The sequence below is a fragment of the Musca autumnalis genome, unplaced genomic scaffold, assembly GCF_047663935.1.
Source record: "Musca autumnalis isolate F117 unplaced genomic scaffold, ASM4766393v1 scaffold_1, whole genome shotgun sequence".
NCBI lineage: Eukaryota > Metazoa > Arthropoda > Insecta > Diptera > Muscidae > Musca > Musca autumnalis.
Genome location: NW_027411644.1, coordinates 79,868,877 through 79,889,357, shown reverse-complemented (window position 1 = coordinate 79,889,357; position 20,481 = coordinate 79,868,877). Strand labels below are relative to the sequence as shown.

Sequence of the window (20,481 nt, the reverse complement as noted above, 5' to 3'; positions counted from 1 at the left end):
GTCTTTATAGTCAAGCTGAAGGGAGTCTTTATAGACAAGCTGAAGGGAGTCTTTATAGACGAGCTGAAGGGAGTCTTTATAGACGAGCTGAAGGGAGTCTTTATAGACGAGCTGAAGGGAGTCTTTATAGACGAGCTGAAGGGAGTCTTTATAGACGAGTTGAAGAGAGTCTATATAGACGAGCTAAAGGGAGTCTTTATAGACGAGCTGAAGGGAATCTTTATAGACGAACTAAAGGGACTCTTTATAGACGAACTGAAGGGAGTCTTTATAGACGAGCTGATGGGAGTCTTTATAGACGAGCTGAAGGGAGTCTTTATAGACAAGCTGAAGGGAGTCTTTTGTAGACGAGTTGAAGGGAGTCGTTATAGACGAGCTGAAGGGAGTATTTTGTAGACGAGTTAAAGGGAGTCGTTATGTCTAGACGCGTTGAATTGCGGTATACTTGTGTTGAAGAGAGTCTCTATAAACGGGTTCAAGGGACTCTATATGTGCGTTGAAGGGAGACTATAGACGATTGAAGGTAGACTATAGACGAAGTGAGGGTAGTCTATAATATTGCAAACACCCACTTACCTTAATTTTACTGAGCGTATGAAAATCAGCTAAAAAGTCGATAACATCATTAATGTATTGGCGCAAACAATCCGATGCATTCGTTGGCAAAGCAGAAGGTATTTCCGGTATACCGGTCAATGTACCCGGCGGCAATGTACCACCAGCATCCAACAACACAAATCCAATAATCATTAACAGATTATGATCAGGAATATTAATTTTAAATTTCAATGCTTGGACAAATTCAAAAATCAATTGACGGCATAAATACTGCTTATCACGATCTCGTGAGAATGAACGACTATAGACACAAATGTCATAAAGTACCGAATACTCAAGATTTGTGTGCTGTACACAATAGGCAACAATTTTCGAATATGGATCTAATAATGTCTTGGGTACACAATTCAATCGCAAAGTTGATACAATCAAATCCAGCAGATAATCATGATTGGTAATATTCGGTAGAATGACAATAACTTGTCGCAGAAGACTTTCCAAACTGGCCATGGCTTGTGGCCAAGCAGATTGTACAACATTAGCGTCAGGGCCAACACATTGTAAATATTCCGACATGTTACGGAATATAATGGGTAAATTTTCCAGTGGTAAAGATTTTTTGGCTTGCAGAGCTTCGCACACCATGTAAATGGGACTTGATGCATTCAACTCTTGGAAATCTTGTAAGGCTTTGGCGATACTGCGGAAGGTGGTGCGACGAACTTTCACTGGAAAGAAGAAGAAAGGTTTTTATGGGAAAAGGTTTAATGGAATCCAGTGTGTTTAACTTACTGACAACTTCGGTTTGCATAATTTGCAAGAAAATACCATTCGGAGCCAATTGATGTAGAACACAGCGCAAAAATTGCAAAGCCATTGCCTGGGCACTGCAAACCAAGGGTGGTCCATTTTCTCCTTGCCAGGCAAAGGTCGACACGGATGAAATCCTGCAATAAAAACCATAATTAGTAGAGGGTGAATTATGGTTATTGAGTTGTAGAAGACTTACTTTGATGCTATGGTCAATATTTCCGGCAAAAAGGGTGCAGCCATGGCTGGTTCACGATGTATAAAGGTTCCCAATATAACAATAAGTAGACCAATTTCTTCGTCTGTATATTCCTCCAATAAAGCACCACATTCAGAACAACGATCACATACCGTGTAATCTCCGACACGTCTGGTACTCTGTAATTTGAACAGAAAATTTAGATAAGAAATCAATGTTTGCAAGTTTGAAAGGAGTCTTTATAGACGTGCTAAAGGCGGCCTTTATAGAAGAGCTGAAGGCGGTCATTATAAAAGAGCTGAAGACTTTATATACTTTATAGACGAGCTGCTTCTATAGACCCATTCGGAATGAAAGGGTGCATCTATAGGTCATTTAGGAAAGTAAGGGTGCTTCTATATACCCATTCGGAAAGAAAGGGTGCATATATAGGCCATTTAGGAAAGTAAGGGTGCTTCTATAGACCCTTACGGAAAGTATGGGTGCTTCTTTAGACCCTTTTGGAAAGTAGGGGTGCTTCTATAGACCGGCTGACATCCTATCGTCAGTTGTTTTGTGTCGTTTAAACTTCGTCAAAATTTTTCAGATGCACACTCATACATTGTTCCTCGAAAATGAAACTAAATGCATCAGAAATAAAAATGATACATGTTTGCTTTTTACCTGCGTTAAAATTGCAGAAGTCAGCCACACTTTCGGAAAGCAAGGGGGCTTTTATAGATCCTTTCGAAAAGTAAGGGTGCTTCTATGGTCCCTTCTGGAATGTAAGGTGCTTCTATAGTCCCTTCTGGAATGTAAGGGTGCTTCTATAGAGTGTAAGGGTGCTTCTATAGACCCTTTGGAATGTAAGGGTGCTTCTATAGACCCTTTCGAAAAGTAAGGGTGCTTCTATAGACCCTTTCGGAAAATAAGGGTGCTTCTATACACACTTTTGGAAAGTAAGGGTGCTTCTATACACACTTTCGGAAAGTAAGGGTGTTTCTATACACACTTTCGGAAAGTAAGGGTGCTTCTATACACACACTCGGAAAGAAAGAGTGACAGTGAAACTTACGAACTGGAAGAGTTCGAGCGCTACTCTGTCTACAAATTCAGTTTATCTTCAAATTTTATTAACACACAAATTCTAGCAATAAAGTTCGGCTATGATGTCAAATTCCCCTGAAATAATCAAATACCAAAATTGCCTACTTACCACACGGTTAGGATGTGCTATGTGCGGAGCCTGAGTGCTGCATTCCTGTCCCTCATCCAAATCATCATCTGGATCTTCTGGAGGCTGGAAGGGCGGTGGAGGCCAGGAGCCTGCATAGCGAGAACGTATATCAGGTACTGCATTGATGTCAACAGCAAAGGGGATCATTTTTTGCCTTGGCTTTTTGGAACTATCCGAACGTGTGGCTGTATTTGTGGGAATATTTGCCGAACCATTGCCAGTACCAGCACCAGCCGAAGCAGCACCTGTTGTAGCACCACCACCACCTCCACTACCACCATTTGGTTTAACATCCTGAACAGCTTTCAATATCGATGTATGCAAATCATGGCCACCACCATCTTCTTTGGGTTGCGGTGTAGCGGCGCCACCATGTTGGGCACTAGGTTCCTCCAATGCAACTTGTTTTATTAAACGTCTGGGGGAAGTGGTACGACTACTTGGGGTGGCATCACCTTTGGTACTTTCCGAAACATCTAAACTATCTTGTTTCAAGTGACTGATGTCGGGTAAATTTAAACCCTCACGCATGCGCTCAGCTATGGCTGCCACACTTTCTTGGGTACCAATGGGCAGTAAACGTTCTGGCGTGGGAATTTCTAGAGCGGCAATATTTTTCGGGGGCGGCAAATTATTTTGCTCGATTTCATCAACCGGATTTGGCATTACACTCATTTTGGAGAGTGGAGAATCTGGTGAACCATATGCCTTTTCGGATTTGGTTTTGAAAGATTTGGCAGACGATTTCTTGTGATTGGCACTTAAACGAGAGTCATCATTACCATTGGAAGAAGATGAGGTGCCAGCACTACATTCAATAATAGTCTTATGTCTGCCCATGGGTTTTTTGGAGGCTGCACTTTGCACTGGTGGTTGTTCCACTGTCAAGGATGATTTGCCACTTGATTTTTTGTCGGAACTTTCTGCCGAACTACCATTGGCCGATCTGGAACAACTTGCTGAAGATTGAGATTTGGAGTCGGTAATTTTGGCTGGAATATCCTGTAGAGCTCCCAAAGCCTTCAGGTGGTTGGTGGCAATGGCGGCAAACATTTTCGAAGTGGAAGAAGTTGCCATATCTGAGGTTTGGGATTTATTACGCACCGTAACAGCCCTATGGACATCAACGGGAGGACTGATGATAGCTGTTTCTGAGGGTTCTGTACCCACCAGGGGGGTGACGATCATGCGTACCCCTTCTTGGAGGCTGTGGCGCGAATGAGTGGCCACAACTGTGGTGGAAACTGTCTCCGCGGCCGTGGTTTTGATTTTTGTGGTATAAGTATCACCTGTCTTAGTGGTAATCATGGTTTTTTGATTTTTCAAATTATCCTCGGCCGTGCGTCTGTTGCGCAAAACCTCCAATTTGGAGGGAGTGATTTCCTCAAAGTGTATGGTATCATCAAAGGAACCCTACAATATAACAATTTGAATTAAAGCGACCAAAAAAAGGAAATTAACGTTCTTACCGGTGCACTACTACCATGCAATGTACTATCCGACAAATCACTTTCCGGTATGGCCACCAGTTCCGATTCCGTTTCATCTGCATCCAAACTTGAGTCATTATATTTTCGGAATGCATGCTGCAGTTTCGGTGTAAACGCCACATTCTGCCCCTTACTCTTTGATGCCCCACTAGTACCCTCCGATGGAAACATTGGACTAGCCGGTGGACTTTGTTCTTTATCATCGGGATCTGTGCCCAATGAGGGTTGACTAACATCTCGTGATCTAGAAGTACCTTGTATATCCAAAATCGTTGTTGTCGGTATACGACGACACTGATGAAAATGATTACGTAAACTGTTCATTATAATACGAATGGCTGAGTTTACATAACCACTTTGCGGAGGTTGGGTATAAGAATACTTGTAGAGCACGACAAGCATAGTAAACATCCAATTTCGCCGAGGATATTGTTCCAAATACCAGAGGGAATAGTTAAAGACCAAATTTTGATAAGAATCAGCCGCATTATTGTTGGGATTTGGAGCATAGAGTATAACTTGCATAACGGAGGGTAATATTAGGCCACCAATGAGATGATTTTGATCCAACACCTGTGGTAAATTGGCCATGAAGGCATTGAAGACGGCAGAGGCCCTGTAAGAAAGTAATACAAAATGATGGGATATTAACAAGTTGTCTAAAGAAAATCCTAAATTACTTTACAACATTGGGCGCCACTTTCTGCATATACTTTCAGGACAAAAATGGCGGAATATTAAGAAGTTGTCTAAAGAAAATTAAAAAAAAGAAATGCGTAACCTAGATGACTTTACAACATTGGGCGCCACTTTCTGCATATACTTTCAGGACTTGTTTTCTTCAACAAATAATACAAATATGGCAGAATATTAAAAGTTGTCTAAAGAAAATTAAAAAAATAAACTTTCACCACTTTACAAGGTTGGGCGCCACTTTGTGCACATGTGTACTTCCAGAACTTGTTTTCTTAAACAAATAATACTTTACGATATGAATAATAAAACAAATCCCATCGAACATTCCAGAAGGAACTTCTTTCATATTAAATAGTGCTGTCCGTTTCAGTTTATCTATAAATTATATGGGATCTCCATCTGGTTGTTGTTGTAACAGTGCTTATTAGTATGTTCGTTATTCTGTTTAATCTGGCTTTGGGTCTATCACCAGTTTAAGGAAAGTGATTGCTTTGTTGGGATGTAACCACTGATCCACTGGAGTTAGATGAGTACGTTCGGCGGGGCAGTTGAAAAGGTGTTTTGTGTCGTGCAGGCCCATGCCGCATACAGGGCAGATGTCTTGCACGGCGGGGTCGATTTCCGCCCAATACGAATTTAGGCGACTGCAATATCCTGAGCGTAGTTGAATTTAAACTACTCTGGTTTGTCGTGGCGGCTGACGCTCCTACGCTGCGATATATGGGGGATGTACTCCGAGGACTTTATTCACACTATATTTGCTTATGGCCTTAGCAACTGCATCCGTGTGAATACTATTTAAACCTGCTTGATATGTCTGTTGATCTAGGGGTGCTCTCCTATATTGTTGGACCTCCCTCTCTAGAGCATGAATATTCTTCCTGATATGCCCGAATGTGTCGGGTCTAGCGAGCAGATGGTGATTGGAATGGCTCTCACGGTAACACCTAAGCAAGTACTGCAACGAAAGAATCTCATTGTGTTACTTTACTGGAAGAATCTTTGCCTCCTCATGTAGATGGTCCACTGAAGACTTGAGGAGGCACCCTGTTGCTGTTCTCAGGGCGGCATTCTGACAGGTTTGAATATTGTTCCAATTCGTGTCACACAATCCCGGGGACCAAGCTGAAGCCGCATAACTTACCGCAGACCGACATATCGCGTTATATGTGGTCAACAAGGTTTCTTTATCTGCACCCCAAGTGCTGTCGGCTAGGGACTTGAAGACCTTGTTCCTGCTTTTCAGTTTGTCGCAGATAGCTGTGGCGTGCGTGCACTACTTGAAAGTAGTGCCGAATGTTACCCCTAAAAATTTGGGGCAGTCTGCTACCGACATCCAATTCTCTTCCAAACTGCGCTGTCCATGTGGTGAACAGAGTGGCTGTAGATTTTGTGGCGGAAATCTGCATATTCCTCGAGTGGAAAAATGTGGTAAGATCGGTTAAATAGAAGTTCAGTCTCTCACAGATGTCATTAGGGAAGGTACCTGACGCCAGGATCGTGCAATCATCCGCATAGGTTACGATCTCGATGCCGTCTAGAGGGGGCGGAATACAGGAAAGTTAGAGTTCCGGAGATATCACCCCACCTTGGGGAACTACCTGTTACACTCTACGGGGTTTGGACTTCTTGTTCCTGAACTCCACGCACGACTGGCGTCCACACGTATAGTTGACTATCCAACATTTCAAGCTTGACCGGAGCGTTGTCTGCTCAATGTCCTCAAACAGCGTGGTGTGCCTGATTGTATCAAAGGCTTTTGATAAGTCAAGCGCCACCATCACTGTTCTATCACACGGCGGTCTCTGGTTCAGTCCCCGACTAATATGTGTGGAGACTTGATAGATGATGATCCGCAACTTGATAGCTATTTCTGATACTGGGTAGGACTAAGGCCTCAATGGTCTTTGCTACAATTCACCTTTGCTGGCATCCTTTCCAGACTTCGGGAACAATGAGGGTGGCTAGCAACAATTTGAGAACTTTAGTGAGATACTCCACTCCCGGCTCATCCAGCTGCTTCAGCATTATTATGGAGATTCCATCAGGGCCCAACGCTTTGGATGATTTAGCGTTCCTGATGGTATTCGCAATATCCATTGTAAACTGTGGTGGTTCATCTTCGGCAAGGAGAGATCTGATGCGACGTAATCCTCTCCTCTTCGCCCTGTCACTCTCGGGGTGCTCGACAAACTTTCGATTGAAATAACTTGCGCACCTCTTCGAGTAAGTCAACGTAACGTCGCCAAATGTGACTGGGGTCTCATCTTTCATCCTTTCAGGTTTCAAGAGTGACGTAACCGTTGCCCACAATTCACTTATACCGGCTACAATGTTGCAACTCTTCAGATGATTTAACCACTTGTTCCGCTTATGTTCACCGACCAGCCTCTCAACTTCCAATGTCAGATCTCTGACTCTGGGATCATTTGGGTTGGCTCGACGAAGCTCATCACGCACATTTGCAAATCCCGTCGCCTCAGCTGGGAAGTTTGGTCTTACTTCGGGTATTCGACCAGCAGAGATATGGCGAATAGCTGCAGCAGTGATGATGGCCCGGAACGTCCTTTCCGCTACCCGAACATTAGAAGAATTGGGCAGTTCTCTGAAGCGGTGAACTGATGAACTCTCTGAACTGGTGAACTCTCTGAACTGGTGAACTCTCTGAAACTCGGCCAATCAGCTTTCCTATATTTGACGAACGTGTGGCGTTCAGGGATGAAATCCTGTGGTCTGCTAATGGAAACAATTATGGGGAGATGGTCTGATCCAAGCGAAATGACGTGTTGCCATCATGATGATGAAGTCCCCCAGGACCAGGCGATTATGACCTTCCAAAAGCGGGCTAATGTCTGGCTAGTAATCTGAGATACAGCTATTTCTCGGCGGGATGTATACGTTCAGCAACTCTATCTCGGCAGTTCCACACCTGACTGCTACCCCCATATATTCCATGTACGGGTCATTAGAGTCAGGCTCAAGCGAGATAGGTCTGTATTGGACAGACAGGTGCAATAGGAAAGCTAATCCCCCAACTCCACTTTTGGTGCGATCCTTTCTTAACACGTTGTAAGCAACAGTTGTTGTTGAGCTGGGTTTTTTGCACCGCCGCGACCTTGATGTTCTTCCGGCTCATAAAATCTACTATTTCCTCGATCTTGCAATTAAATTGCAAAAAGGATGCATTTTCTGGGATTGGGACAACAACGGCTGGTGTTAAATGCTGCGTGTGCGGTTGCCGTCGAGGGGACTGCGGGGGAGTTTCGTACTCTGTCGACGATGGAGTTTCATAATCAGATGACGACTCACTGGGGACTGTAACATAGTCCCTGTAGTCCCTCACGTGTACAAGTCCAGAGCAACCCCTTAGATGCACCCACTCCTGACATCTATTGCATGGCACCGAAGGTTGGATATGGATGAAGATGCGGATGTGACAAACTGAGCACAAATAAATTGGTCCTGGGTTTTCCTCCGTGCCGGCACGGACCAAAAGAATTCGGAGCAGGCATTCCGGGATATGCTGCTCCCAACACAGAAAAACGAAACAAATACAAACACATGTACACTGAGGTGGCAGCCGCTGGCCGGAACGCTGATGTTCTGTGGTTCCCAGTCAATCCGGTACGAAGGAAACCGCTACCGTGGGATTGTTTCCATCTGGTCGCCTTGTTAAATAACGCGTGAAACATTGTATGAAGCATATTCCGATGCTTCGCCAAATCGCTTAACACATTTGCAACCTTAAGCTCTTCTAAATAATTTTTCGAACAAAATAAAAGATTACCTTAAATTTTCCGGTGAGGTGTGGAATGTCTTGTCAATTTGATTATGACCCAAGAGTAAGAATAAATGTTTCAAAACAATGCCTTGGGTTTTGGAGATGGGTTTATCTTCCGAGGGGAAGGCTTGATCTGTCCTTGACATAAATTGCATTAGCAAAAATACCAATAAATGTATGGTTTCACGATCAGATTCTTCCAATTCGGTAATGCGACTTAATAGACCAACCAGGGCATCATCATTCATGCCGCTTAACGAATGAATGTGGCCATCTAAATGGAAAGAAAATTAAATAATAATATAAAAAGTAAAGATAAATAAAAACCATTTTTACTGATTTCCGTTAGAATGGGTGGGTTTTTGATGAAAACAAAACTTTTCTAGGAAGCCATCAATAAATTATTTTTCCCAGAAAATTTTCATTTTCTTTTAAAAATGGATTTAGAGTTTTGGTTAATATTAGTTTATAAATTTTTTTCTGTACACTTACACTACATCTAGATAGGAAAATATATTTACATTTAGTTACAATTTATTTTTTAGGTTATGTTTTTTTAGTTAAGTTTTTTTTTAAAAAACTAAAGAACAATTTTTAATAAGCAATTAGCCAAGCTTTGGGTTTTAAAAACATTTAATTTTTTTGTTGTTTAAATATACACATATTTGAGGAAATACATACCAGAGTATTGCGGGGATCATATTTCAAAATCAAAATGTAAGAAATAAATGATGTTGAAAATAAAAAGTAACTTTTTTGTGTTCATCCTCTAAGAACAAAATTCAAAAAACATCTTTGGGGGATAGTAGGAAAATTAAAACGAAAATAAAATATTGTCAAAAAAGCCATTCTTGTATTGGATATTGGGCACTTGCACCAATTAGACAGATCGTGCAATGGTGTATTATTTTAATTCAAAATTCGTTTACGAGATGGAGAGAGAGGGGAGAAACAATTTGGTATATACAGGCATGCCACAGAAACAAATTCCGATCGAAAAACTAAATTTTTTTTCGGAATGAAACCATTTTTGTTTTTGCAAGTGGAATTGAATTTTTTTGGAAACATTTCACTTTAAAATGCTTCAAAACCACTTAAAAATAATAAAGATTTTGTTTAATTAACAAAATCACATTTAATTTCTTATTTTTTTTTGTGATTATATCTAAAAAATCGCAAAATTTCCATTAATTCTCAATTAACGAAACCAATTATTAACAAAGTATTGCCACATTATTTTTTCGTGAGAACATTTGTAAAAACTAAATAATCTGGCATTAAGAATCATAAATTACAGCAATGATAAAAGAAAACAAGAGAAGAAAGAACTCAAACAAGGTATTTTTCAAAGTTATGTTGATTACTTTGCGCCTCGATTACAGAAACAATAAAAAATTGAAATTTCAACAAAAATTAACTTTCTTTTCACATAACACCGAATATTTTCACAATTCCCACTTCTACAGTGTTTTCTAAAAATATTTTTTGTTCAGATTCCTCTAATGTTGCCATATTTATACTAAATAATACTATTTTCGAAATGCACCAAATCGATCGAAATCTGAAGAAGCTAAAACAAAAAGGATCGAATTGAAATTACGGAATTGAAACTGTTCCGATCGGAATCTGTGACATGCCTTATAATTTCATGGAGCTTTGAACGATATATGAATCGCAGTACTGTTAATATTGCCGATTTGTTTTAAGGAATTGTAGACGGGATATCATTAAATACCAGGCCAGCTCCTGAAGTCGAACTTAATAGAGCACTTGCCGTCAAAAATAAAACAGAGTTCCTATGAACTCATAAATTTTCTATCAATTCATAGAGTTCCTATGAACTTATAGATTTCCTATGTACTCCTAGTGCTTCTATGTACTCACAGAGTTCCTACGAACTTATAGAGTTCCCATTTACTCATAGGAATCCTATGAACTCATAGAGCCTATGTACCCATAGAGTTCCTATATACTTATATAGTTCTTATGAAACTAAACTAAAATAGTTCCTATGAATTCATAGATTTCCTATGAACTGAAAGTGTTCCCATGAATTCATAGAGTTCCTATGAACTTATAGAGTTGCCATAAACTCATTGAGTTCCTAATAACTGATAGAGTTCCTAAGAACTTATAGAGTTCCCATGAACTAATAGAGCTCCTAAAAATCATTGAGTTCCTATGAACTCATAGAGTTCTGATGAAATCACAGAGTTCCTATGAGGAAATTAAATAAATTAATTTGCTTCTAACTAGGCAGCTATCAGCACAATGCACCCGACTCTACGTTGCAGTTCCGAGAATGTTATCACTTCCTCAATTAGTGTAGTTTATGAGTTGGCTAAGGCGAAATGGGTATATTGCCGATCAAGGTGGAAATTCTTCGACAGAGAACCCTTGTCCGTCTTGGTGAGAGAGTGAGGTTTAACAGACTCAATCTCAAGGTGGCGAACAAATTCGAAAGAAAATACTCTCACCAACTCAAGATAAATCCTGATCTTAACAAGTTTTCTTTAATTCCGGATATTTAGCATCGATTAAATAGACCCTAAGTGGGATTCACCTCCTTTGAGGCTTCCAAGTCTATACACTTCTCCACCTAAGACCCAGGTGAAGAGAGTTAGGTCAACGGGGTAACTATACCCTAAGGCCAAGAGAACCAGCCCGAGCCAAGACTCCAAACCTTCTACCTACTTTGCCTGCCGGAAAGATATACTGCCAAGGTAGCTTCCATAAACCAAACCCAAACTATGCGATAGCAGCCTTTCTTGACATAGAAGATGAAGAATATTTTCAGAGCTGTTTCAGAGTGTTTTTCGTACATTCCGGTTTTGTGGAGGAAAGTCACGGAGACGTACATTCCCAAAGCAGGGAAGTCAAATTATATACTTCTACAAGACTGTAGTCCTTTTTGCCTACCTTGCTTTTTACGAAAAACTCTAGAAAGGTTGTTGGACCTCGAAATCACGGCCAAGCTTTAGAGTACTGCTATAAGTTCTGCCCAGGATGTGTATATCAAAGCTCAATCGGCAGAAACAGCATTGAATAAGGTTGTAGTTTTTATCAAGAGAAATATGGAAAGCTCAAACTATAAGTTAGCAGCCTTTCTTGACGTAGAAAATGTCTTCATAAACGTCAGGCTTGAATCTATCCATAATTCACTCACAGACTTATGTAGGTGTTTCCTGACACTGATCAAAGCAATTGACGAAATACTAAGCAACAGAATAATCAATTTAAACATCGGAAAGAGTTCCATTCGAAAGCCTGTTACCACGGACAGACCATAAGCTGGTGTCTTATCATCAACACTGTGGCTTCAAGTGATAAACGAAATAATTAATTTGAAAACTACAAATTAACACCGTTGAATATGCTGACGACGTTGTCATGATGATTATCGAAAAGTTTCCACAAGTTCTATTGGAACTTATATAGGGAGCTCTAGGCAAACTATTGAGGTGGGCGCACAACAACGGTCTTGGGATGAATCCATTAAAAAAAATTCGACATGAAAATATTATTTAGTTTGCCTGTAATAATTTTGTCAATGTAGTGTTGCGCATATGCAACATTGGTGTATTGTGGTAATTTTCGCTAAATAAAAACTTATTTTTGTATACATATTCTAAGTTGCGCCAAAGGGTCTGACTCAGGCTGAAATTGAAAGAGTTGCACACTTTTGGTCTGTTCCTTTACTTTTGAAAATGGTAAAACCGGCTAAAGTAGTAAAAGTTGTGAACTGCTTCCATATGAATTATATGGTGTCTGAAGTAAAGGAACGCTTTTCGAGTAAAAAGTCGTAAAACTTGAAGATTCTTGCGCGTAAAGGAACAGAGCTTTTGTAAGGATGATTCGGCTGACGAGGAAAATAAAGAAGATGATGCAAATATGGAAAGAAGAGCCAAACGCATTGAAACATACGACGCTCATAAATTCCCCATTGAAGGTTGCTACGGAACTTCCGGACGCAAGTAAGTCTACTATAGTCGCAATAAGGAGTGATCGTCCATCATCACTGCTTTTGACAATGAATTCACTAGCTTCATCGCTTTATTCATTGACTAGCGCTCAAAAGCTCGAAAAGTTGGCAAGTTGGTCGTCTCCCTTCTGAAGCCTGGCAAAGATGCCAGCAGAGCTGAATCATACAGGACGATTTCCCTCCTGTCGCCAGTAGCAAAGATTCTAACGGCACTACTCCTCCCTACGATAAGAAGCTGTTTTCCAGTTGTCCAACATCAACATGGATTCCGGAAAATGTACAGTTCTACAAAAGCATTACACGCCATATCCACACATATCAGTAGAGGACTGAACCAGAACAGGCCGTGCGATCGAACAATCATGGTGGCTCCTGACCTATCGAAGGCTTCAGATACAATCAAACATGGCAAGTTTTTTGAAAGTTGGATGATCAACTGTGGACGCCAGTCGGTTGTGGAATTCAGAAACAAGAATTCGAAGACCTGTAGAGTGAAGCAGGGAGTATCCCAAAGCGGGGTAATATCTCCGGAACTCTTTAATGTCTACCTTTCTGAAATCCCACTCTGTCATTACCAGCTCCTTCTACGGGTTCTGAATTAAACTCCCTAAAAAAGAGCATATGTTGAAGGCCGTGCAAAATCCACACGATATGATGGCCATAATCATGGGCCGGAATGGCAGATGCAGGCTATGCCAAGCTGTAAATGCAGCAAATGCAATGTGCATTTGTGCTCCAATCCTCCAGAAATTGTTTTGTATACTATATAATTATGTTCCCGCAACATTTCCGAAGGGACAAATGAGACTTCTCTCATACCCATGACCTTTGGGACGTTATGACACCACTTGTAGAGAAGTTTTTCATGACCAAAAAAACTCAGGAAATGTATGCCAATATTACCCTGAGGGAATTTGCCGCCGCTGAAAATTTTGATGCTCTTGTCAGGGATTGAAACGTGGTACAAGGCACTTGAAAACAAAAATAACTTGTATTTAAATTTATAACACCATTGCCCAATATTGCATATACGCAACATCCTGTACCTCTTGAACCAGGACACCTAGGACATCGACATTTTTGTCAGTCGATATTGAAGTTAACCCTATCTTATATGTCTACTCAAAAAATTTTTAGCCACGCCCATTTAATTCGGGGATGAGAGGGTTAAAAACAGAGCTGCGGCTCTATTCTTGTTTTATGAAAATTTTAAATGAAAAATATTTTTATAATATTTTTCATTTGACATTTATTTCCTTTATATTTGGTCTGTTCCAGTTCTGCAAGAATCTACTAATTTTTACTAGTTTTTTCGATAACATAAAGGAAAAAATGTTATCGTAGTAAAAAGTAGTAGCTTCTTGCAGGTTCTGGAACAGAGCAGTTATTTTTCATTTCACATTTTCATAGAACAAGAATCCATTTCCTGGTTCGGTTCATGAAAAAGAGAAAAATCAAACCATTCATGTTACCAATGCAGCATGGTGTTACCCAAGAGTTCTCTTCAGAAGTCAAGTACATTCTGGAAATAAACGTGGACAATAAATGTCGAAGAACGCGCCAAGAGAGGTCTAATATGACTGTATTTCTGCAAGAATTCCATTGGCAAGAGCTGGAGACTGAGACCATAGGTCATCCATTGGATGTTTTTGTCCATTGTACGACCAGATCTTGCCTTCTTTCTCTTATTGAGTTCATTCAAATAATACGACTTCTATCGGCGATCGATTCAGCAGGGCTTGTCATGGAAGAAACTTTCTCATATTCGGCTGGGCATAATAGTGGTGATCCAATCAAAAAATGGTCAGGCGTACGTGTCATAAAGTCATTGATTTCGGACGTGAAGACTCAATGGCTGCTAAAATGATGAAATGACCTGTCCTGCGATCTTTTTATGAAGTGTCTTACAACTTTGTCTTTTAACTTTTAACACCTGATTCCCATAATACTCCCATATGCGAAGCTGAAGCAGATATCGAATGTTGATGGCCGTATCGCAAAATTATGTTCTCTTTCCAAAAGTTTCGAGCAGCTCCAATGAAATTCCGCATTTTGTGAGAGAAGATTCTGTTTCGATTTTGAAGAAAACAAAAACAAATCTTAATAACGCTGCCATAAATGCCGCGGTAGAGAGGTCGCTTACTGCTTCCAAATGAATTGCTTTGGTAGCGAAACAAAGAGACAGATGTAGCCTCTAAATATTCAGCATCCGTGACCCGAAAATATTTGCAGCTTAAACGGATTGGCACAGTCGACTCCGGTCTTTACCTCTTAGGGTGTAAAGCTGCCATCCAATGTCTTTGAAGGAACAATACAATTTTTGATGTGCGCTTTTACTAAATTCTTTCCCCTTATAATCCAACATTCTAAGTGAAAAGTAACATACGGCTAGTCAAATTTGCTTGCAGATGAAAAATGAATGGATAAATTCCCCGTGAATTTTCTCACTTTATCCTCTAATTTGAAATGTCGGAAAGACAAAACCCACGAGGAATTTTCGTCCAAAATAATCTCCAGGATGTAAGGGGGAGAAAACGAGTCTTTTTTTTGCTTCCCTTGGGACAGAGCTGTGTATTCCGCAGGGAAATATATATTTTGGGACAACATGATAACATGTTTCCGGCCAGCCTATAACTCCTTAAAGGACAATTGCTTGCTGCTCGTTTTAAGCCAAGTTAGGACTATTGTTGAGTCGGAACAAAGGTGCCAAGTGTGGTTTTGAATACATAATGTGTTCTAAATCTGCCAGTTAATGAGCTCCATACAGCACTAAACTTTAGATTTCGCAAACAATAAATTCGTAGCAAAAGTGTTTCCTATATTTTTGCTCTGGCGTATAAAACATAGGCCACATATGAGTCACACAATCCATGCAACTCTATGGTGGACTCTGGTGAATGTTTCACTGCGATGCGTTTTCCAGAAATATCCATGTTGCCAGATGAGATATAAGCACTTGAGACTGTATTACGATTCGAAAACGTGTGTTATTAAAGTAGTAAAGCTGCGTGCTAAGTGATGTAAAATCTACACGGAGTTAATTCAAATAGAGTCCCCGTCCAGAGACGGAGACTTGCGGAGCCGGTTTTATCAAAGTCACTTATAAATTACTAATGATAAATAAGTGGGATAAGCATGCAAAGTCAGACCTCTGTATCATTCGATTTAAGATTTATTCCGTAGCAGGTAACAAGATTTTGCAGGATAAGGGAGGGTGTGAGAAAAAAAAGAATGCTACAAGAAAACATGCGTTCAAGCTTCTTTGGCAAAAGTCACTTCATAGAGGGAACAGACACGACACTCTCTTCTTGCATTGAAGAGTGTTTTGGGTTCGGGAGAAATGCAGTAATGGGAGCGATTAGAGTTTAAAAAGCATTAAACAATTTACATGTGCCTGGAAAGTCCATGCAATGGCTGGGCCTGTGAAAATTTAGCCATAGATCTATTATTAAAAAAATATTAGAAAAAAAAAAATAGTTTAAACATTATTTTGTTTACATATTTACATATTTTTTAAGTACGGATTTTGTACAATGAACAGACCACGGAGCGAGAGAGATAGAGGTAGAATATACATACAAGGCGTTCGTTGTATGGAGTCAAGTTCGTAGGATTTTTGTTTCATATTCATGTACATTTAGTTTTATAAAAAAAGTAAGAAATAAAGTTAAAAATTAGTTAAGAAACATTGTTAGAGATAACAATAAATAACGGTATTCTTTAATAATAGAGAGCGAGCGAGAGCAGTGTATTTGTGGCCATATGTTTCTGTGTGATCGTGTGTGTGAGAGAGACACCGTTACGACACTTATCATATAGTATGTATGTTGTTGTTGGTATATGGTAGCGGAGAGAGAAAGAGAATTAGCAATATCAGTTTTGTGGTACGACGACGTTCGTTCACATCAAGACTTATAAGGAGAGCGAAAGATACAGAGAGATATAGAGAGCGATATAACAAGACATACATTTTTTTGACAGACAAAAACTTTGCATGCATCTACAACCTACCTTGAGGTGCCGGTTGAACACTAGCACTGGTCGTGCAACCGACATCACAAGTACAACTCATTGGCATTGCTGAAGCTGAAGGAGTGGGACTGGGTGCCGGTGCTGCAGGTAGGGATTGTGTTGGTGGTGGCAATAAGTTCGGTGCCGATGGATGTTTTTGGAAATGGGAATGATACGAGTGTATCGGATGGGGATATTGATGGGATTGTGTTGAGGGTTGGGATTTTGTATGTTGTTGCTGTTGTTGTTGCTTGTGGTGATCAGCTTCTTGTAACGTTGGCATTGGACTATGAATTAGCGTTTGACTAGGAGGCGCTACACAATGCACTAAATACTGATGACTTTGACTATGAGTCGAGGTTAAAGTTGATGTTGTTGCTATTTGTGGTGCATGGCTACTACTATTTGGCGGATAATGGTGGTGGGATGAGGAACTGGAGGAAAATACAAAATGTTGTGAAACGGTGGTGGGATTGTGGATGGGACATGAAGGATTTGGGTTAGGAGGATGGTTTGAGGTGTTACTGGTGGTGGGGTTAGGATGACCAGTGGGTTGTGAGTGTGAATGTGACGACGTTACAGAGTGAGTGGTTATATGAGCACTGTAAGCCGTACGATGTGTTAATGTATTGCTAGCTGTTGGATAACTATAACTAGGACATGTTTGGCTAGTTCCACTACTAGAGCCTAAAAACTGACCCAAACCAAAGCGTGAAGTTTTCCGTTTTAATATTGGCGCGGATATTTGGCGGCTGTAGATTTTCTCTTTGTCGGGTACTGTAAAAGAAGGCATACAATCATTAATAAATCCCTTACCCATTCAGCCTTGAGCTTCTCAAACTCACCAAATTTCGAATCCTGTCTAGGTATCATGCTGGCCGGTGCTGACATGGTCCTCTTATAGGGCCACTTTGTGCCAAACGAGGCACTCAAAGTCTTGGCCATACCCACATGGGCTGAATCATTTTGACTCAAGGCCTCTCTGGCCTTGAGTATCTTCGACGACAAAGCCTCACTGCCATTCTCCGAATTACGCAAATCCCTTAAATACGAAATATCTCCACATTTTTCCAATGTTATTTGGGCCTCTACAAACAATGTATCGAAACGATTCAAAAAGAATTCCCATGTCAATACTCTACGATCCGACAATGAGTTATGCAGCTGATAAACTGACTGTAATACCACGGGACGGTCAACAATGAATAAATCGAATTGTGATTCTAAGCAGAAGAGGAGTGACCGAATTGCCGTATCATGTATGGTTCCAATGTATAGCGTAGCCCTTTGGGCTACATAGACATTAATGTCATCCATGCTGGCAATTAAATGACAAAATGCCGTAGCCAATGCGGTCTGCAGGCCAACTTCAGTGCGCAGCGGTGTGGAATCCATAAAACGTGTAATTACAGTGACTCGTTCAACTGCTGTGAATCGTACACGCCAATCGGTATCGTGAAAGGCCTCTTGGACCACACGCCAAAATACATCCGAACCCAGGGGTAATGTAATGCAGTGCAAAAGCAGCGGAACTCCAACTTGACAGATGTGCGAGTGTTCGGCATTGCAAAGATCCCAGAGACTGGAAACACAAATGGAAATAAATAATAAATTTAAAAATATAATTGAAAAATGTTCCCTTACTTCTTTATCAACAGATTTTCCTGACACCAAATAAAGAATCCACGATGCTCCCTGGCCGCCTTTGTCAGGGCATCACCATGCAAAGCCATAACATTTAGGCATTGCAGAACATAATAAAGTATTTCCGGTTTTTTGATGGTTGGTATTTCCTGCAAAATTAAATCAAAAAAATATATGTAAATAACGCTTACCGCTTCGAGCTTATTATACTTACCGTCAAAAGCTGATGTATATACTGCAAGGTCTGCGGCAATGTATCCAAGGTAAATTTAAATTTACCCACCGATGTATGCCAGAAATTCTCATCATCATCATCTTCTTCGTCCTCATCGGATAGACTTCCATTTTCCATGCCAACTGCTCCTCCGGTACTGCCATTACCATTATCTCCACCCAAAACAGAGGCCTTGGTGACACTAACATTAGCACTTCCTGAAATGAGAGAAGAGAATTGAGTTGGTGTTCCGTAAGGCGAACAGAAGATATAGTTCTAGACAACCGAGAATTTTAGTTCAAATAGCCAATCAATTTCAAAACTCAACCTCACTGTCTACTTAAGACTTAGTATTATCTGTTCACGCAAACGAGGCTCAGGGGACGGATCAAGGGCGGTATAACCCTAAGCATTGCATGGACGGACAAATTATCTACAGCACAACTAAAATATCTGTAAATGTATCTACAGATCCAAGGCATTAAGGCTGCGTTAAAGTGCACCCGTGACAATACAATTTTTGTTTAACATAGATAAGATTCCTTAAGATGACGATTTCGCCTACTCCTCTTCGAGTTTCCATCTTAGAGTCATCGCTATATATCTCTACCTTCTAGAGGTGAGAAGTTGTGTGTTCAGACTTCCATGAGAGGTATGTGTTCCTTCATTGGCTCGAAGTTTATTTGTGATGATGATATGGTGTGCCAGTTTCTGTACAACAAGATCCAGTGAATGGAGATCAAGTAGCACATTGAGCGGTGTCTGTGGGCTGCTCTTTGTGGCAACGGTGAATGGGATTACTGCCGCTCTTTGAACATTATTTAGTTTACGAAGATAAGATGTCTTATTCAAAGCATTTCACCACACCATTGCTCCATAGGCAAGAATTGAGTGTACGATGGTCTTAAAAATCCAATGGACCTATGGTCTCAGTCCCCAGCTCTTGTCAATGGTGTTATGATAGCGTTCTTATACATTCCTTTCCCCGTTAATTGGATGGAACCCTAGCACAGATTCCCGCTGGAAGCTGCGGGTTTACGGACGGGACTGTGTTAGGGGGGAGAACGAGACTGGGTCTTTACATCGTATACACGGAAACGAGGATCTCCCTTCAGCTTCTGGATCATAACACGATCCTCCAGGCCGAAAACCGAGCGATCACAGAATGTCTGAACTGATTTAAAACAAATACAAGGCCACTTACAGTTAACATCCTGACGGATAGTAATGCAGCAATTAGAGCTATAACAAGTAAGGCAACAACATCGAATACTGTCTTAGAGTGTAAAAATTCAATTAACGACTATTCCCATTATGGCTCGGTAAACATTATATGGGTACCAGGACACATAGGGATTACGGGAAACTAAGTAGCAAACTCCTTAGCAAAATATGCCAGGGAGCTACCTACAGTAAGTCTAGACAATGCCAAGCCTTTAAAGGCGGTGCGTATAGAACTAAAAGCTTGGGCAAAGAATGCTCATATATCCCAATGGAATAACCAGGAAAATGGAAAAAACTACAACAACCCTATGGGGAAACCCAGACCAGAACAAAACAAGTGACCTCCTAGTGATGAGTAAAAAGATATCAGCAGACTGATTGGTGTCCTTACAGGGCATCTAGGACTACAAGCACATCTGCACAGAATAGGCTGTGCAGATAATAGTGAATGCAGGGCATGTGGCGAGGACGACGAAACGTTGGAACACTATCTCTGCCACTGCCAGGCCTTCACAAGCTTGAGAACCCAACTAATGGGAAACGACATAATTACAGGACTCGACCATATCAAGGACATCGGGTTCAAAAACTTGAGGGACTACATCAATGAGACGGAACTTCTAAAATAATAAAAATGTTTAAACAAACAACAACAA

The 20,481-nt window shown here is 40.7% G+C and overlaps 1 protein-coding gene across 13 annotated transcripts in view; it reads right to left on the bottom strand.

Annotated features, from left to right (window-relative positions):
• unc79 (UNC-79 domain-containing protein) overlaps nucleotides 1–20,481 on the bottom strand; it is a 72,302-nt gene that overhangs the window by 4,255 nt on the left and 47,566 nt on the right. For 6 of the 13 annotated variants that reach the window (XM_073982484.1, XM_073982499.1, XM_073982515.1 and 3 more), the window contains 10 exons: nucleotides 18,602–18,819; nucleotides 18,388–18,536; nucleotides 17,589–18,325; nucleotides 16,744–17,520; nucleotides 8,757–9,024; nucleotides 4,253–4,889; nucleotides 2,763–4,196; nucleotides 1,568–1,746; nucleotides 1,351–1,505; nucleotides 577–1,286 (listed from right to left, as the gene is read on the bottom strand). In XM_073982484.1, the coding sequence (XP_073838585.1) occupies nucleotides 577–1,286; nucleotides 1,351–1,505; nucleotides 1,568–1,746; nucleotides 2,763–4,196; nucleotides 4,253–4,889; nucleotides 8,757–9,024; nucleotides 16,744–17,520; nucleotides 17,589–18,325; nucleotides 18,388–18,536; nucleotides 18,602–18,819 (5,264 nt within the window). Of the gene's footprint in view, nucleotides 1–576; nucleotides 1,287–1,350; nucleotides 1,506–1,567; nucleotides 1,747–2,762; nucleotides 4,197–4,252; nucleotides 4,890–8,756; nucleotides 9,025–16,120; nucleotides 16,175–16,743; nucleotides 17,521–17,588; nucleotides 18,326–18,387; nucleotides 18,537–18,601; nucleotides 18,820–20,481 lie in introns of all 13 variants that reach the window. The other 7 variants (XM_073982550.1, XM_073982566.1, XM_073982526.1 and 4 more) reach the window with 2 other exon arrangements.